The sequence below is a fragment of the Xenopus laevis genome, chromosome 3S, assembly GCF_017654675.1.
Source record: "Xenopus laevis strain J_2021 chromosome 3S, Xenopus_laevis_v10.1, whole genome shotgun sequence".
Classification (NCBI taxonomy): Eukaryota; Metazoa; Chordata; class Amphibia; order Anura; family Pipidae; genus Xenopus; species Xenopus laevis.
Genome location: NC_054376.1, coordinates 78,422,000 through 78,440,770, shown reverse-complemented (window position 1 = coordinate 78,440,770; position 18,771 = coordinate 78,422,000). Strand labels below are relative to the sequence as shown.

General features: G+C 34.9%; 1 protein-coding gene across 1 annotated transcript in view; it reads right to left on the bottom strand.

The window, feature by feature from the left end:
• The window catches only part of slc13a1.S (solute carrier family 13 member 1 S homeolog), a 31,375-nt gene extending 14,519 nt beyond the window's left edge, over positions 1-16,856 (bottom strand). Inside the window, exons 1-9 of the mRNA XM_041588527.1 lie at positions 16,710-16,856; positions 13,798-13,926; positions 12,252-12,388; positions 11,035-11,222; positions 10,467-10,518; positions 9,836-9,881; positions 4,955-5,011; positions 2,209-2,369; positions 981-1,100 (exon numbers count right to left, since the gene is read on the bottom strand). Coding sequence (XP_041444461.1) covers positions 981-1,100; positions 2,209-2,369; positions 4,955-5,011; positions 9,836-9,881; positions 10,467-10,518; positions 11,035-11,222; positions 12,252-12,388; positions 13,798-13,926; positions 16,710-16,811 — 992 coding nt within the window. The 5' untranslated portion in view covers positions 16,812-16,856. The remainder of the gene's footprint in view (positions 1-980; positions 1,101-2,208; positions 2,370-4,954; positions 5,012-9,835; positions 9,882-10,466; positions 10,519-11,034; positions 11,223-12,251; positions 12,389-13,797; positions 13,927-16,709) is intronic.
• Positions 16,857-18,771: the final 1,915 nt, after the last annotated feature.

The window sequence follows — 18,771 nt, the reverse complement described above, 5'->3', positions numbered from 1 at the left end:
AACCAATCAGTGATTAGCTTTTAAAAGCCAGCTGCAAAAAGAACAATGATTACAACAATTTGATTGGTTGCCACGGGTTACTGCCCGTGGGCAAATTTGCCAAGTTAATAAATGACCCTAAATTATGTTTTTCTCCTTTCCACACTCTTGCTTATTAACATCCAATTTCTTTTTCCAGAAATTATTAAAAATTTGTGGTTTTCCTATTAAAACATCTAAAAATGTGACATTTATAAAGTGAAAAAAAGCACAAAAGCCTTTGATGGCAAACTTGGCAAGTTAAAGTTGTTGAGGCGCAGTAAATGTCAGTGGGAGGTGTGCTGATCCTATTGGACCATTTTTAAATCAATCAAAAAGGTTTTCAAGTTATTTTTTTCGGGATTGTTCAATACTTTTTTTCATGCATAAATTTTATAATTGGAACTTTTTTTATTCATGAAAATCAGATTTTTTCCTGCAAAGCAAATTTTCTAATTTTTCTTGTGCAGAACAAGTCACAATAAAATTGTGAAAAAATTAGAATCCTACTGTTTTGGGGATTTTGCACCCGAAAGCTATGATTTTTTCATAAAATCGATGAAAGCTATGATTTTTTCGGAAACCCAGCACAACAAATAGTTAACGGGACATCTGCCATTGACTTTTACATGCTCTTGGCAGATCTGAGTTGGAGTACTTTTTTCACCATCGGACTTTAATAAATCCTTAAAAAATCAGAGCTTAATAAATAACCCCCAAAGTGTCCACATGAATCATATTTTTTCAATCTATTTTTAGAATCCAGTAATCACCATAACATATAGAACAGCTCAAGTTAAAATTAAGTTTTAGTACGATGTATACAGCAGTATTCTATTTTTTTTATTTAAACAATTGTTTAAAAAAGATTAATCTGCAACAAAATAAAAGTAAAAGGTGAACATCCCATTTAGCTATTAATTATTGAACCCACATTATTCTGATAAAATATGTAAACTTACTCAAATCCAAAGAAGAGCCATTGTAACCAGATCCATGAAAGAATCATTAGAATAACAGTGATTGGAATGCAGTGAATAAACCATGTTCCAAAATTTATGTCTGTGCTACCTGGGTAGCGCCTACAAATAATTGCATGAAAACAGAGAATATAAAAATTGTTGCAATGTTATTTTATTGAGAAAAATTATTGTAAGTAAAGTAACAGTGCTGCTCAGTACAAAACAAGTTTGGACTATTTTTTATGATTATGCTAATTGTTTGAAGACTGAGTGAGTAGAGACTGAAAATCAGACTAGTAGCACTGAATATTATTTACTGATTTAAGCTGGCCATAGACGCAAAGATCCGATTTTCGGACCGTGTCGTTCCCGACATTTTTCGTCCAGCGGAGATCGGTCGTTTGGTCGATCGGACAGGTTACAAGATTTCTGTCGGCTGCCGATAATATATTTGCATGTGTTGCCGACTGTCACCAGCTTTGGTCTGACATAACTTTCATACGATTGCTGTCAGGGGCAGAACATCAGCTGATCTGTTCTTTTGTACTTTATTTGATCTGAATGCTTATTTGATCGGAATGCTTAGTGGCAGGTCAGGAGATGGGAAAGTCCAATCGTACGATGATTCGTACGATCGGATCTTTGCGTCTATTGCCAGCTTAAGGCTAGTGACACACTACTAGGCTTTTTCTCCTCTTGCATACAAAATCAGGAGGAGATAAGGCTGATCCACTGAATCCCTCTATGCACTGACAGGTACAGCATCAGGCAGAATTCAGCATGTAAACTCGAAACTCCTGGAAATCCGTTATCCAGAAAGTTCCAAATTACAGGAAGGCCATCTCCCATAGACTCAATTTTAATCAAATCACATTTATATAAATGATTCCCTTTTTCTCTGTAATAAGAAAAGAGTACCTTGTACTTGATCCCAACTAAGCTACATGGGTCTATATTGGTGGCAAAACAATCCTATTTGGTTTAATCCTGCACAGAACCCCTGCATTCACCCCCACCCCTCCTCTATAGGGTCCTGAAGCAGCCAGACTTATTCGTGTCCACCAATCATGCTGTGCAGCCTTATGTTTCTGGACAGAATGGGGAAGCAGAGATATTTAGGGCTTCTGGTTGATTAGGTGGGCCTGTGCAGGGACCTTATGTTTACAAAATAATGAATTTTATTCAAATGTTCAAAGTCTCTACTGAGAATAAAGCAAATCATTCTTACGTGTGGAATTGCTCAGCAAAGATTAAGTTTGTTGATGTTCCTGTAATTGTGGTGAGTCCTCCAATTGTTGATGAATAAGCTATACAAAGACCCATTGCCTTGCACATCATATGGTCTTTTTTACATCTGTATCTTTTTTTGTCTGATGAAACTGGTTGTTCCTGCAGGTACAAAATAGAAGTGATTTCTCATTTAAAGCCTTTTGTAATCATGTACACGGTACCATTTAATACATTTACACAGTTGAAGTATAAAATTAAAACAAATCTATTTTTATACTATAAACTAAAAAATAATGACACAGGTATAGTAATACTTTTACATACTTTGTATCTGGCTGGTATTCCTATGTTGAAGCTTATTGGAAAGAATTGCTGATTATCTGTTATGTTAAATTGTTTGTCACATATAACTTTGGAACATTTTTTTTCATGGTAAATGTATATTAATGTCCTCTACTCAACATTTATATCATATTGCATTTTAACTGTGCTTATTGACTATCTGTAAATCACTTTTACATTAATGAGTTGTGTTCAGAGATACATTCATATAGTTACTGTCCTAAGAAGTTACTCAGCATTTGACTGAAGAACCATCTGGCTTAAGCATTTTTATTATTTTATTGTGTAAGTGAGCATATTACAAGTTTTTATGACATGCAAAATATCATGTCCATGAAAACTGCTTTTACATTTACATACAACATATGCAGGAAGTAATTTGGGAGAAATTGGCATGCTTTAAAGATTAGAATAGATGCATTAAGCATTTGATTATGCACTAGATAAAATATGATCATTTTATGGCATTTATATATAATGTGCATCCATGACTGAATAATAATAACAATCAACCATGACATTTCATTTCTATTGAGGTCTTATTGCAGAATTGCTATTGGTCAAAATTAACTACTTTCATTTAGTGATGGGCGAATAAATTCGACAGGCACTTTCCACATTTCGCTGCTGGTGAATGAATTTGCAAAACTGCAGTGAAAATTCACCGGCATCAAAATAATTTGGACGCTGGTCGGAAAAGTCACTCGCATCAAAACCGTCAACGTTATTCGGATGCCCATTGACTTTAACACAGTCGAACTCTGAACAATTCGGGGAAAGCTCCGAAGTTTTCTGAGTTTTGCCCTACCCTATTTTTTCAGGCTTTTTTCGTCATAAATAAGGTCCATTTGTGAATTCGGAGTTGCTTAGAGTTGTATATTAGAAATACTGAGATAAATTCGGACCTTGATAAATAACCCCCCTAGTGCTTGACAGGAGGAGAAATGATTGCATGTACTGTGTTTTGTCTGCTGAATGTACTTATTGTTATTGTTATTTTTACCATGTATTTTTAGAGCGCTGTAAAATAAATGCATTTATACAAAGAAAAATAAAATGAATTTATACAAAGAAATTTCATACATAGAACATATAGAGTTACATACATAATGACTAGTACTAGTACAAAAGGGGAGGAAGGTCCTGTGCAAAAGAGCTTACAAACTAAAAGGACAAAGTAATAAGACACAAGGGGGCAAATTTACTAAAGGGTGAAGTGGCTAACGCTTGGAAAAATTTGCCTGCGTTACGTCATTTTGCCACTTCGCTGATCTACTAACGGGCGCTGGAGTACATTCGCTAGTGAATGAGATAGACCATAGTGCTACTTCACACTCTAATGCCAGGGGAATTTTAGCACTGGCGAATGGACGTAACTACGCTAATTCACTAAGATGCGGATTTTCCTGAACGTTACCTCTTGCGCCAGACTTGCCTTCACCACTTTAGACCAGGTGAAGTGCAATAGAGTAGATAGGAGTTCCTCAAAAAAAAAAAAAGCTGAAAGTCCCAAAAAATTTATGGCATTTGACAACATATGGCACCTAAACTAAACTGTGGGCACATGTGTAGGGCATTATAGCACCTCTATATAATTTTATTAAGGTAGTGTAATGTATTTGCTGCAGCATATACGGCCATTGTACTTTAACTGCACGCCGTATGCAAATTAGCCAACGCTATTGTAACTTCAAACTGCTGATTGTATTTTCGCTAGCGCAACTTCGCAAGCATTCGGGACCCTGTGTGCAACTTCAGATCTTCATGAATTAGCGTTGCCCAGGTGAATTTACGCCTGGCGAAGTGTTGCGATGTGCGCAAATTTTCGCAGGTAAGTAAATTTGCCCCAAGGTGTGGGAGTGGGCAAGATCAGAAATAAGCAAGGTGAGTAATGTAGCATACGGCATTGCATTTGGTAGCTAAACAAAGTGAGAGTAGGCTTCTTCAAAACATGTGAGATCTTTTGAAAGCAGAAAGGTTGGGAGAAAGTTGGAGGACAGTAGAGAGTCTGACATTTCTATACCTTAGTGACTTGTTGGAGGAGGAGAAATATAGGATAAAACATTTTGAGTAACAAACTAATCTGTTTTCTTGTTAGTCCAGCTAGTATAAGTTCATAGAAGAGAATCCAGTTCTTTGAGTCTTGTCAATGCCTTGTATAACTGCCATTTCTAAGCACTTGTGAAATATTAGCACTTTCAAAAGCACTAAATCAGAGTAGGCCTAATAGACAAAGTTATTGAGGTTAACAGATACAAGCAATTATATGATTAGAGTTACCAGGATTTAAGCAGTATACAGGAGTTGCAATAGAATGGTGTACTGTATATAGCAGTATACAGATGAGTAGAGTTACCCAGATTTAAGCAGTATACAGGAGTTGCAATATGTCAACTTCCTACCTCTTCTACTTCAATTGTATGTTCACTGCATGCTTTATCTTGGTATTCTTCTATTGCCTAAAGAAAAGGAATGACATTATGATTATGATATTATTATCTAATAAAATCATGCACAAGTTGTATAGTTGCTTTATCACTACTCACCTTCTTGCACCTGTTGCTGACACACTTGTGATTGGTGGAGCTCTCCATACTAGTCCTATGATTGTTCTTTATAGTCAGTTACCCTAATGTAGCCTATATGGCAGCTCTGAAAGTCCCTAAAGGCTGTTTTTTGCAGTAAAAAACTGCTAATAGTTCAAGAATGAATAACATTCATTTAGTTTAGATTAGTTTTAAATGAGATGTGTTCCAGTAAATATTCTGATATTATTACCAATGGCAGCACCTGTGACTTTCCTGCTCCATTTCATTCAGGAGTTTTTGTTCAACAACAACTAGAGGGTCAGTGTGTTATGTATTGGGTAGCTGAGGATGAGTAGAGTATAACAGCCATTACACAACAGTCACTTTCACTTTTTAGCTATCCTGGAAGCATGCACAGTATAAGTCATCTACAGACCACCTGCACAAACACCACATATTCCCCCTATAGTAGGAATGCATTTTGACAAATGTACTAAACAACAACAATGCATTTTTTTTTAAACTGACATGTTTTACTGAGTTTAATCATACATGAAGTGGGCAGTCCATATCACACGGTACCCTGTTATCAGTGGTTACATGTAAACACATAACTGTTAATGAACATTATATAAAAAGGGAGAATAGAAAAGATAGGTAAAAATAAAAATAAGAGGGAAAAAAGGGGGGAGAAAGGGAAGGGAACGGGAGAGGGGGGGAAGAGAGAGGGAGAAAAGAATAATAGGAAGAGAGGAGGTAAGAGAAGAAAAGTATACTGTTAGCATACAATGCAAAAACATTAATCATAAGGTGGTGGGGTATCATTCTTGTTACACTTATGTTGATTTCTGAATATACGAGTTACTAGTTGTCCTCTGGGACAGTCCCTTTATTATGAATGTGGAGCCTGGAAAAGTTGAGGGTTGTTTTCATGAGCTAGCCAAGGAAGCCATATTTTGTCATATCATTTTTCAAGTTATAAGTAAGCTTTTTGAACAACAATGCATTTTAAAGCAATAATATACATTCTTCACATCACATAGTCCTTGGTCCATGCAGGTAGTTTTCTGATTCTCTCAGTACACCTTATAAGTTCACTTTCTTCAAGCCTTTTGCAGTTGACATCAGGAGTAAGAAAATGTCCTTGATCAAATGGAGCTTCTCCAAAGTCATATCTAACTGGAACAAGACGACTTGCATTCCATATGCGTCCATCAGACAGTTCATATATGTATGGTCCTCGCTGGCGTCTCACGTCAAGTAGTGTAGTAAATTTAGATTGTCCTTGTTTCAGTATTCCTGGTTTCTTAATTCTGACTAAAGATCCAGGCTGAAAGTGTACTTCTCTTGCACCACGTTTTATGTTAGTATAAGCCTTGCATTTGCCTTGTTGACGTTTCAGTGAATAAGTAAAGCACGCTTTCTAGCAGCAGAAATCTCCCCTTGGTCAGCAGAAATAATGTAATTTTCAAACATACAGATCCAAGCAGTAAAAGGTATGGTAGGCTCACCAGTAGTGATGGGCGAATTTGCGCCGTTTCGCTTCGCCGAAAAATTCGCGAATTTCGCGAAACGGCGAAAAATTAGCGAAACTGCGCCGGCGCCGGCGTCCGTTTTTCGTATAAAAAAATTTGACGGCGGCGAATTTTTTTGGCGAATTTTCGCGGGCGTTTTGCGAATTTATTCGCTGGACGCGAATCGCGCAAATTCGCCGCGAATTCGCGCCTGGCGAATAAATTCGCCCATCACTACTCACCAGGGTTTGGAAGAAAAGAAGAGCCATCCTGACGCCAATTGTTATGTTTTGGGTAGCCAAGGATGAGTAGAGTATAACAGTGCTTTATTAGCAGGCTCATGCAGCCATTACACAACAGTCACTTTCACTTTTAAGCTGTCCAGGAAGCATGCATAGTATAAGTCTGAGTACAGTGACATTTATAGGCCATCTGCACAAACACCACACAGTGCATTTCTCTATGGTGTATTAAGAAACACTAAGCTATTTGTTTCAGGAGTGTATTACCTGCAGATATACATATATATATGAGATTTAGCTTATAGGATCCACCAAAAGACTTCTTAAAGTGATACTGACAATACTTTTTTTCTTCAAAATATTAATCTACATTAAGGGGCATATTTATCAAGGGTCGAGTTTCGAATTGAAAAAACTTCGAAACTCGAATTCAAAAAGACCAACCGAATTGAGGTCGAAGTTTTTTGGGGGTCGAAGTGGTCCGTATTCGGCCTACTTTGAATCGTACGATCGAAGGAATAGCGTCTTCGATCTACTTTGATTCGAAGTTTTTTAACTTCGACCTTCGAACTCCCAAACACCCCCAATTGCCTCCGTACAGGTTCTAGGAGGTCCCCCATAGGCTAAAACACCACTTCAGCAGCTTTTAGGTGGCAAACACCCCCTAATTACAATGTTCATTTACTGTTTTTTTGTGTCTCAAAATTGTTACAAAGTATCTTATTTGCACCTGTTAGCTGTTCAGTGCCCTCTGCTAAAAGCCAATTCAGTTAGAAACTTTGTTTCTTTTTCTGGCTGTTCAGTGCAGAGAAAATAGGGACTTTCCAGTACAAATGAGGGACTGCAGGTTGAGCTGTCAAAAGAGGGACTGTCCCTCCGAAAAAGGGACAGTTGAGAGGTATGATTTTCTGATGTCAGTATCTCTAAGTAACTAAAACGGTATTGCTAAAAGGGTTAACCAAATAGCACAAGTTAAAGGAGGTAAAGATTTGCTTGCTGATTTGGCATGTCTCTAAATGTGAATGTGTTAATTATTTTTAACGATTGTTTAACGATGTCTAGCTGGAAAAGTTCACACATCTTTGCAAATTTTTAACAGCAATGAAGTTAATAAAGAGAAGTCTATACGAGATGGGTTTTTATTGTTTACAGCTGCGGCTTGGATATTTAGATTCACAAATCACAAAATGTTCAGCCTATGTTTATAGTTGTGTTTTATGTTTTACTTTGTAAAGCATTCCAAGTTCCAGTGAAGCAGATGTTTGTGCAGCATAACAACAATACAAGTGACCTATGGGCAAGATGCTGAAGGTAGGTTTCTTTGGGAAAATGGTTATCTAATATTTTTCCTATCAAGGCCTCACTCATCATTAGTACTGGAGATGCATTAGGGTAACAGGTGTCTGCAGTCATCGCATTTACAGAAGTATTTTTAACAAGAACAATTACAATTACAATTAAATATTCCAAAGTTACAAACAAGACTTAAACCAACCAAGAGCCATTTTGTACACATTATCGGCACTTGTCAAAAGTGCTAGGTATAAGTTCACATAGAAAATGTTTTTTACCTATAGAACATCTTGTTTTTTTGCTTCTCATTGTAAAAGTAGGTATAAGTACACATAGAAAATGTTTTTTTACCTATAGTACATCTTTTTTTTTGCTTCTCATTGTAAAAGTAGAAATTGCAATGTAGCAATTCCTGAAAATGATGCTTCATGTGCTAAATTGCACATGACCTTAAAACTGGCATTAGAATTTTTAAAAATATCACCTCCTCATGACAGGTGTTCCCTGCATCCATGCACTCTGCACTTTGTACTTACCGATCTGATGGTTGCAAGGCACTTGTATAGGTGCAAGTGGTGTGGGTAGTATGGTTTGTTTTTGAGTGTTGAGTTTGAATTCGTAAATGAGCCCTACAGTCAGTTCTTCTTTTTGTGTTCTAAGAAATCGCACTATAGTCTGCTCCATCCATGAACAGTTTTTCTATACTAGCCAGGTGCAAACACGACTAAAACCAACTTTTCCTTGGGTAATTTGTGTAGAGACACAATGTGGTACAATTATTTTAACAAATATTTTGCTTTATAATTATATTAAACTATGTTTTATAATTATAATAAACTAATCTTCTCAAACACTATTGAAGGTGTCATTGCGTTTCAAAAGCTTTCTAAATGACTGTTTAAATGCAAAAGTCATTTCTAAGCAATGAATCTCTTATTTACTTTGCACATTTTCATATATCTTCATTTAGCAGAACTTTTCTAATCATGCCAATAGAGCACATAACTATTGTTTTAATTTGGATTTTAATTTAGTAAACAGATACAATACAAATGCAAATTCTCTTTAATAAATCCTATAATTACAGTAATGCTTGGCTTGGCATTCATTTTCTTTGTTTATTCAGCATTTAATGTATGTAAAGTATTGATAGAAGGTTACTAGAGTTTGAAAAGAGACAACATGTGATTGCAATGCAAGTTTCTAGGTTTGGAATAGATGGGTGGCTCATCCATCCTGCGATATCATGTGTTTAGTTGAGAAGGGCTAATTGTAAGATTTATAGTTGCTTATAGGAGTAAATGTTGACTTCAAGTACACAAAAAGGCAACCTTTGAGCATGTGAGCCTAGACTTACACACTGCGAACATCCTGTATTTGCTGCTAATTCCATTTGACAAAATTAAGGGGCAACTAACTAGTGATACAGATTTAATATCCAATACAGTGTCATAAGCTTTTTCTTAAAGCTTCCTGCTTTAATTGATGCATACAAACCATTTTATTGTTATATTTTAGTTTCCAGGAAATGTAGTATTAAGCGATAGTAATATTTAAAGAGTATTCCTCCCATGCATTATCAATGACCTTCCTTGCCCACTACCAACTCCCACCAGTCAATAAATTGTCAGAAGCTATAGCTGTTCTAATAATAAATTCATAGATAATCATAGTTTAACTTATAAATGCAAAAATGTGAAACATACCGCCTCTGTTTCAATGTTATAAGTTGTAACACAACCATTACTGTATCTGAAAAATATGTTTAAAAAAATGATTAAAAACAGACATAATATGAACTCAATACAATACATCTTGCCTACTGTAAATCGTGGATTATTTGCATGATTTATTGAATATAGAATATTAAAGTACAAGGTATATATATATATATATATATATATATCTGTGTGTGTGTATAATTTTATTTTTATAGAGCTACAGTACACAGAACACTGCAAATTTCTTAGTGCAGAAAGGCAAACAGCGAAATCAATAGAAAATGAAATGCTTTGTACTGTACAATTTAAAAAAAAAAAATTTGTAAAACCAAATCTCATTCGCCCTCCTTCCAGAAGAATTCTAATTTCCTGTAAAAGTTGTATAAGTTTACTGTGCTAATGCAAGTCAAAGTCAACCCAGAGTTGCACTGCACTAGAAAGTTCCCCACATTTATTTGTGATTCATTCATCAGGGATGATTTATTGCTTATACTTTGATTACTAATGATTTGTGCAGTCAGAACCATTTTTAAAACGCATGGTTATCATGGGTGAATCCTTGGCCAATATCAAGCACTTGGTGGCGCCTGGTGGCTAAGTAAATGTACTTACTCACCCATTAACAGGTTTCAATTCAGAACTCTTTGACTGACCGTCACATATTTTCTCTGTTGATTATAAACATAAATAATGGTTGTAAACCACAGGTCTGTTCCAGATTGCAAATCAAAACATAAAATAAATGGGAAACAAATCAAAGTCAGCATTCACTATAAGACCAATGTTTCACTACAAGGCCATCACATTTGAATGTAACGCTATATAGTACTATATAGTGTAGTATAGTTGTAACCTCCATAATAATATCATCATATTCTGTTACAAAGTCTGGGAGGTGTCCAATACAGATATAAGCTAATAGCCAATTAAGTGATTCCAAATGTAACCTAAGCAGTACTGCAGATTTTTTTGGAAACAATAAACACAGCTGTATCAAAGACTGCAAATAGTAGTTGTTTAATTAACTATTTAAGCTTCATGGTGGCATAATGCAATCTAAGAAGATTGGGAGAGGCCAGAGTTGGTTCATAATTTCTAACTTTAGTGATAACAACAGGAATCCATGCTGTACACCTTTAATAAAATGTAAGGCTTTGTTTGGAAAAATATAAACGTATATTTACCATCAAGTTCTAATGCCTCATTGTTAATGCCACCTGATGAATTTGTTTGCATTGCATCTACTTCTGCTTCTGCATTTATGATTTGCTGTGCGACAGCTTCTACTATTGGCATCACCATGGCAGCCGTTGAGGTGTTGCTAAGCCACATGGACAGAAATCCAGCACTAAACATAAATCCCAGCATAAGCCTGCAGATGGGAAGAAGATATTTATATATTCATTTCAACTAAAATAGTTTTATAAAGGATATATTTAAAGTTGCAAATGCTAAAATGCATTTGGTTAGATGAAGAAGTCCCTGAAATAGCATTCATTATATGTCAGCTACTGACATCTAGGGAAAAGGACTTTCTGTATAGAACTATAAATATTAGAATCTCAGATGCATCCCTTGCCATTTAGAAACAGAAAGCAGCTAAGCCAATATACTAAAGGTTTCCACTAGAAAAGGCTTTACTAGCATATTTCAGATCAATCATTGACGCAAAATATATAAGCTCTGCTTCATTTTTAAATGGCATTATATGTGTCCAACTCCATGGATGTTGTAGCATATCAGCCATCTAGTAATGCTCCAGACCATGATCATTATTTAATTAGGAAATGTAAAATACTGTATATTGCAGCACTTTCCATCATCCTCTACTGCGTCATGATGAGGTGTAATAAACTATTCCTTCCTTAAATAAATCAGAAAACACTTTCTTCACCTCAGTCATCATTTCATATTAATATTTGCATTAACAGGACATAGGAATATGATCTATTATCGGCAACGCTAGGGATATCATTTTGATCACCATACCTTAAATATACTAAAAAGCAAACATGAAAAAGACCCACTAGGATTGTTTTATCACCAATATTGATTTATACAGCTTAGTTACCATCAAGCACAAAGTACTGTTATATGGTTATAGAGAAAAAGGAAATCATTTTTAAAAAAATATTTCAGAACTCTTCTGGATATCAGGTTTCCAAATAAGAAATCCCATTCCTGTATATGTATAACAAGGCAATATTAATATTCATGCGGTAAATTCTGTATCAATTTATTGTTCTATATAGACAGCCATACAGTACCTGTAAATAGCAGATGGGTTATCCTGACATTGTATATAGCCATGCAGTTTACCTTTTAAAATGTTTCAAGATTAACTTGATGAAATGCATAAAAAGGACAGTTCCTGAATTCCCATACCCATTTGAAAACATACCATCCAGGATTCACACCAACTAACATGACCATTCTTAAAGCAATTCTTTTGTGCAAATTCCATTTTTCTATTGAGGTTGCCAAACAAATGACCCCAGTCAACAAGAGATGAAAATCTTTGAAATAGGTAGCTGCAACCTGAAATCAAAGTAAACATGACATAACCGTGTTATATGTAGGCTTTTAGGTTATCTCCTCCTGTTCTCTACACTATAAACACATATTCAATTTAGCAGATGATGAGAAATTAGCTTTATATCTCTGTTCTTTTATATAAACAATGATATTTTAAAAACACAGAAAATGTCCCTGTAAACCTCTTTCAATGTGTCAGTGAAACTATGCAAATATCAGTAGCCTAGTTATTATTTCTCAATTCTGCGTTGTGTATTTCCAGAGCATGTCAACAGTAACAAAGCTTTAGAGGCAACTGGAAATGCTGAGGAACTCTGATAATATTCAAATGAAACATATTTAATAACAATTTTCTTATGAAAGCTTATACTATAAAGTAATTATGATTTAGCTTATGCACTTAAAGCTGATTGCAAAAGTATTTTGTTAAAAAAAAAAAGCCTTGTGAATTCATTTTGATCCCTTTTTCTCCTGGGCCAGTGCTCATTTAGGAAACAAATGCACCAGAAAGAAATCTAACCGATAGCTGTGTTTCCATTTTACTTACCTATCCCAGGCATCTGTAGCATTGACTTACATTTGCACATGTGCAGTGGAGTAGGATTTGCTCTGCTACAAAAGCCATTCCTTATCTTTTATTTTATATTTAAGAAGAATTTGACAAGGAAAGATGGATTTACTGATTTTTTTGCACTAGCCCATGGAAAATGTGGCTATTTTACTTACATTTCCCAGGTGTTCCTAGTGAGGAATTTTATTCATGCATGCACAGTAGAGTAAAATCAGAAAGCCAAGCCAAGAATACTTGGGAGTAAAGTAAGATGTCAGCATATGGGGTTATAACCAGGGATAATTAAGTTTTTTTCATAAAAGTAGCACTGTTAAGGAACGTTTTAGCAACCCCCCCTCCCCAGTAAATTGGAATGTTGCTTTAGAAACCTCTCCATGAGTCTTTTCTCTAGTTGTCTGTTCTTGTTTTATTCACTGCCCTTTACCTCCATCTGCCATTTTCTCTTTTCTCCATCCCTCCATGTGCCATTCTATCCCTGTACCATGCAAGTGCCATTATTTGCACCTTACACCTTTTTTGCAATCCTTGCATCTCTTCTCCTGTCCTTTCGTCTTTATGTCTGGTGTGCCTTTTTTCTCTCTACCTTAGGCTAGAGAGGCTAGTGCAAACCCTCAAATTGTTCCATTTTGAAGTGATGAATTCTAAGACTTGAATTACCTCTGCTTTCCTAAATGGGATCATCCATGCTGTGAATACAACTCCATATTTTTATGTAAATTTGAATTATTGATGAATTCTGAGTATGTTGTATAACATGTTCAAAGAACTGTGTTGTTAAACATCATCTCCAAGTGATGACTTAAGTGGGGGCAAGGATTAGCAATACAACATGCACACTTACTGCTTTGGATGGTAGAATTCCAAATAATGGAAACATCAAAGCTGGCAGGAAAGCAGTCACAGAAAGGGGCAAAGCTTCTGAGAGCCAGAAAATGGCAACTACAAAGAGTACATAAGCACATTCTACTTCCTATAAGAGATAACAGATGATACACAATAAAAACCAATATTAGTATTAACATTATACAATTCGACATAAGTAGAATCGGAAATCTTTGACTTATCATTGGCATAATTGTTTGAAAAAAGCTTAATTTATTAAGACATGAAAATATTTTGCATTCAGAGCATAGACACAAGTTTATCTGTAAGAGCATGTGCAGCATTACATAGAATAAGAACATTAAATTAGAAGAACACAATGGTTGGGAAATATGTGTACAAAAATGTAATTTGACACATTAAAGGAGAACTGTTATAAAAAAATCCAATAGACTACAATGGGTTTTTAATAAATGTACACATATATGGTCTTATTTACTGATATTCGAAGTCAAAGTATTTTAATTTGATGGTAGAATTTCGAAGTATTTTTTACTTCGAAATTCAACCCTTGATAAATCTGCCCCTAAATGTAGTTTAATCACAGTTTTATAGACCATAATAATTCCATGATTATAAATATGAATCTACAGCCAGACTATAAAATACATGCACTTGCAGAGACTATAATAGTTGATAAAACTTAAGGCTAGGTTATTTGCATTGATTATTATCTTTACTTTTCGGATATTCCAGTTTCTACTTTTTTCACAAATAGTATGTTTTCTTCAAAAATGCATATTTTTTATTTCTCTAAAACTTTAAAAATTCAAGATTTCTTAAGTGTAAAAACGAAAGCATGAAAAGCTCTCATACAATACAGCACCAAGTAAAAGCTGTTGAGGTTCCATTGAAGTCAATGGGAGCTGCGCTGATACTAATGGACCTTTTTTTTAGCTCTTCAGATTGTTAAAAGTTTTCAGATTTTTTGCTAATTTGTCGAAAAACGTGACTTTTTCCGTGTTTTTTTACTTTGTACTTTTTAAATTTGGATCTTTTAATTACTATCATGATATTTGTGCTTTTAGAGAAAATGAGTTTAATTGTGTTTTCAAAAACCTCTAAAGCCACTAATATCCAACCTTTAATAAATAGGCCTCTGCGTGTCATCTTTTTGTTGAAATAAAAAGGATGACCAATCCTATCTTAAAAGAATCAAACCCCCTTTTAAACTGTTGGGAATTATGTTGCTTTAACACTATGGGGCAGATGTATCAAGGGTCGAATTTCGAGGGGTTAAATCCCTCGAAATTCGACTGGGAAGTAGAATCAAATAGGCAATTCGGGCGTATTTACGCGGGCAAATAGTCGAATGGGCGAATATTCGCCCGGCGAATAGTCGTACGATCGAATATTCGATCGAAGGATTTTCATTCGATCAAATGATCGATCGAATGCCTTATTATTCAATCAAAAACGTAGAAAACAAGCCTATGGGACTTTCCCATAGGCTTTTAAAGCAATTCGGTAGGTTTTAGGTGGCGAAGTAGCCAGTCGAAGTATTTTTAAAAGAGATAGTACTTCGACTATCGAATGGGCGAATAGTCGCAGCGTTTTTGCGCTCGATCTATTCGAATCATTCTATTCAGGCGAATTTACGCCAATTCGATAGTCGAGGAACACAAAAAACTACTCAAAATTCGAGCTTTTTTCCTTCTATTCCTTCACTCGAACTCGGGCCCCTATGTCCTTTCATCATTGGTTCTGCTCTAAAACCTAGTTGAAAGTGATGTGTTCCCTTACCTTGTGTAAAACCAAAAAAAATGGATCAGCCATTCAAGCACAGGATACATAGTGGTTAATAGATAAATTCTGAAGAATCCCACTGTATACTAAAGAACTTATCTGTTATCTGCTGTATAACCTGTGTATTTTTCCTTTTTCAGCTTGAATGGCTGCCCCCATGGCTACACAGCAGCTTCTTCATATAAACTATAGCAGTCTTTCTAAAGCAAACACATAACTTTTACCAATGCAGGGCAACAGTATATTATATTTTAATTACTTTAAAATGTTTTTAATTGTTGGTGTTACTGAAGTTAGTAATACAACATTTTCCATGGAAGATGCAGCCAATTTGCAAAGTCTTAATGCTTTTTAATACCTATAATTTGGGCCACATTTATCAAGGGTCGAATTTCGAATAAGAAAAGACCAACCGAAATTTATTAAAACATTTTTCAGGTGAATAGGGCATTTTCGTTCGAATTCCAATCATATGAATCAAACTAACATTGTATTCGATTGAATTCGATTCAAAGTCCACCAATTGACACCAAATCATTCTAGGAGCCCCCCCCCATAAGCTAAAACAGCAATTCAGAAGGTTTTAGATGGCGAATGGTCAACGTTGAATTTTTAAAGAGACAGTACATGATAAATTTCGATATTTGAATTTTCGATTTTTTTTCAAATTCAAATCAAATTCGGACTATTACCTAGTCAAAGTACACAAAAAATAGCTCGAAATTCTAATCTTTTTAATTTGAATTTTCACTTTGACCCTTAATAAATCTGCCCCTTTGTGTAAGTAAATTATATGGGTTACTTTCTGTTTATTTACATTTTAATTAACTGATACTCATAACACATTTTTAAAAATAGCCTAGAAAAGTATTATTTAGTGAACTTGTAACTTAATTATTCCTACATTACAAATGTTCTGTAATACATTAACCTGTGTTAAAATATCATCTATCTCTTCCCATGCCTATATAAAGTTCAAAAGATAGACTGAAGTTAATTTTAGTATGATACAGTGAGTTTATAGAAATAAGGCTTTTAGTGCCGTTGCTTTAGTAACCTGTACCTTAGCATTTATATATAGCTATAACAATATTACTAATAAATAACAATGGAAAAGGTGCTTACTTTTGTTTTGAGGATAAGTGGCACAGGCAGCAATAGTAATGGTGTAAGTACAATCAAGCAAAGCCTACGGTACATCCATATGTATCTGAGAAAAGCAGGCATGGTAGTAGTTAGCAGGCTCTGGTTACCTGTAAAAGTGCAAAAACGCCTGAGATAACCCATAAATAGGCAGCTCTGATTAATGTTTCTCTAAGCAATCACCTTTAACCTGTGAAACATTTTTTTCAGACTCAGTTAACGATAAATTTTTATTGTTTTACTAGCATCAGTATTGATCAACTCTCAAGTACTTAAAAAAATTATACCACTTTCCTGGGTGCATTAGAAACTTTTTGTGTCAAATGGTTGCTGTCAGTTACCAGTCATGGTATAAAAAATGTGATCTTGAGAAAGCATAGGTAAAACGCACCTTGTTGCTTCACCAATCATTTAATGTGATGGCGATATGCTTAGGTAAAAGTATAGAACACAAGTACGCACATTAATGAGAGATGGCAATGTATCAAAAATTGTTCTTTCAGCCAAATATACAGTAAAGATGAGCATTATTGCAATATTCTTAGATAGGCAAACTACACAGTGGTATATCTATAGAAGTATTCATCTCACTTTCCAAGTTGCTAATCTATGGTATTTTGGGTATTGCAAAGTATCCTGACGACGGTTCAGAAGGAACCGAAACGCATTGATGTGGGGGAATTTTAAAAGGATTGAATAAATTCACTTATAAACATCCGTGAGTGCCTCCAGTGCGTTTAACTATTTTGATATATGGGAGTTGCACCCGGGATTTTTTCAGAAAATTGGTGAGTGACGATTTTGGATGTGACTATATATATATATATATACTCTATATATATATATATATATATATATATATATATATATATATATATATATATATATATATATACACACACACACTAAAGGGCCTGTGTATAGAGAGTAATATCACTTCTGCAACTTCTGGATTTTAATTTTGGGCACCCTAGGCCACAGGATCCTCACTCCCGCCCTTGTATGTGCAAATCCTGGGCATTTGTTCTAGAAATAAAATTAGATTTTAGGAAGTAAGGCTAAGTGACAAAGAATAGTAACAGCAGTAACGCTGTATCTTCACAAAACAATAGTCTATTGGCTGCCAAAGTTGGTGACCCCATTTGAAAGTTTGAAATAGGCAGAAAAGTAAGGAAAATAATAATAAAAAAAATAAAGAATTATTGACCAAATATGACCAATTGACAAATTGCTACAAATAGGACATTCAATGATATACGTAAAGTTAACATAAACATGAACTACCCCTTTAAATTAAAAGTTTGATCTTTAGAATTTTATTCCCCTTGCTGGATCCAGGCATCAAATGAGAAATCAGTTAAGGCAATACAGTATGTTTTGAAGTTGCTACTTGCTTTAAATGTTTCATAGTTCAGTTGTTATGTGCTATGCATTTCTATTTTAAGTGAAACTTCAAAGGATTTAAGTATAATTGAAGTGTGTTATCTTGGGATATCCTGAAAAGTTCATAGTCATATAACAATGAACCCAATTGTATCTTTATGAATCCAAGTTTTATCACACATTCTACAATAATCACAAGGGCACAGGTGTAATTGCTGCCTCTGTCATGACCAGTTTTCTCAGATGAGAAAAACCACTGATCAGATGTTAACCAGAACAATCATTGGTCAGGGATGTTTAAAGGGGTAGTTAGCTTTTAACGTGTTATTGAATGCCCTGTTTATAATAACTTATAAGGATTGTTTCATAAAAAGGGGCGTTAAGCATAATTTACTTTCCTGGCAAAGAAAAAGTTTAATTAGAAGAAAAGTTCCTGAATCATGTTGAGATGAATAGCAAGTCTGGAATATTTCAGTCTAGTATGAATGGTCACTTTCTCTCCATGCAAATGTTAGGAGAGACATGGTGCTCCAGAATAATTTGTAAATGACTCACCAAGTAGTGAATGTGGTACAGCAAAGGATAAGTAGGATCCGTTTGAGGGCACTCAAACGGATCCACAGGACCAGAGAAGATAAGTTAAAAAATATTTTTATTTATA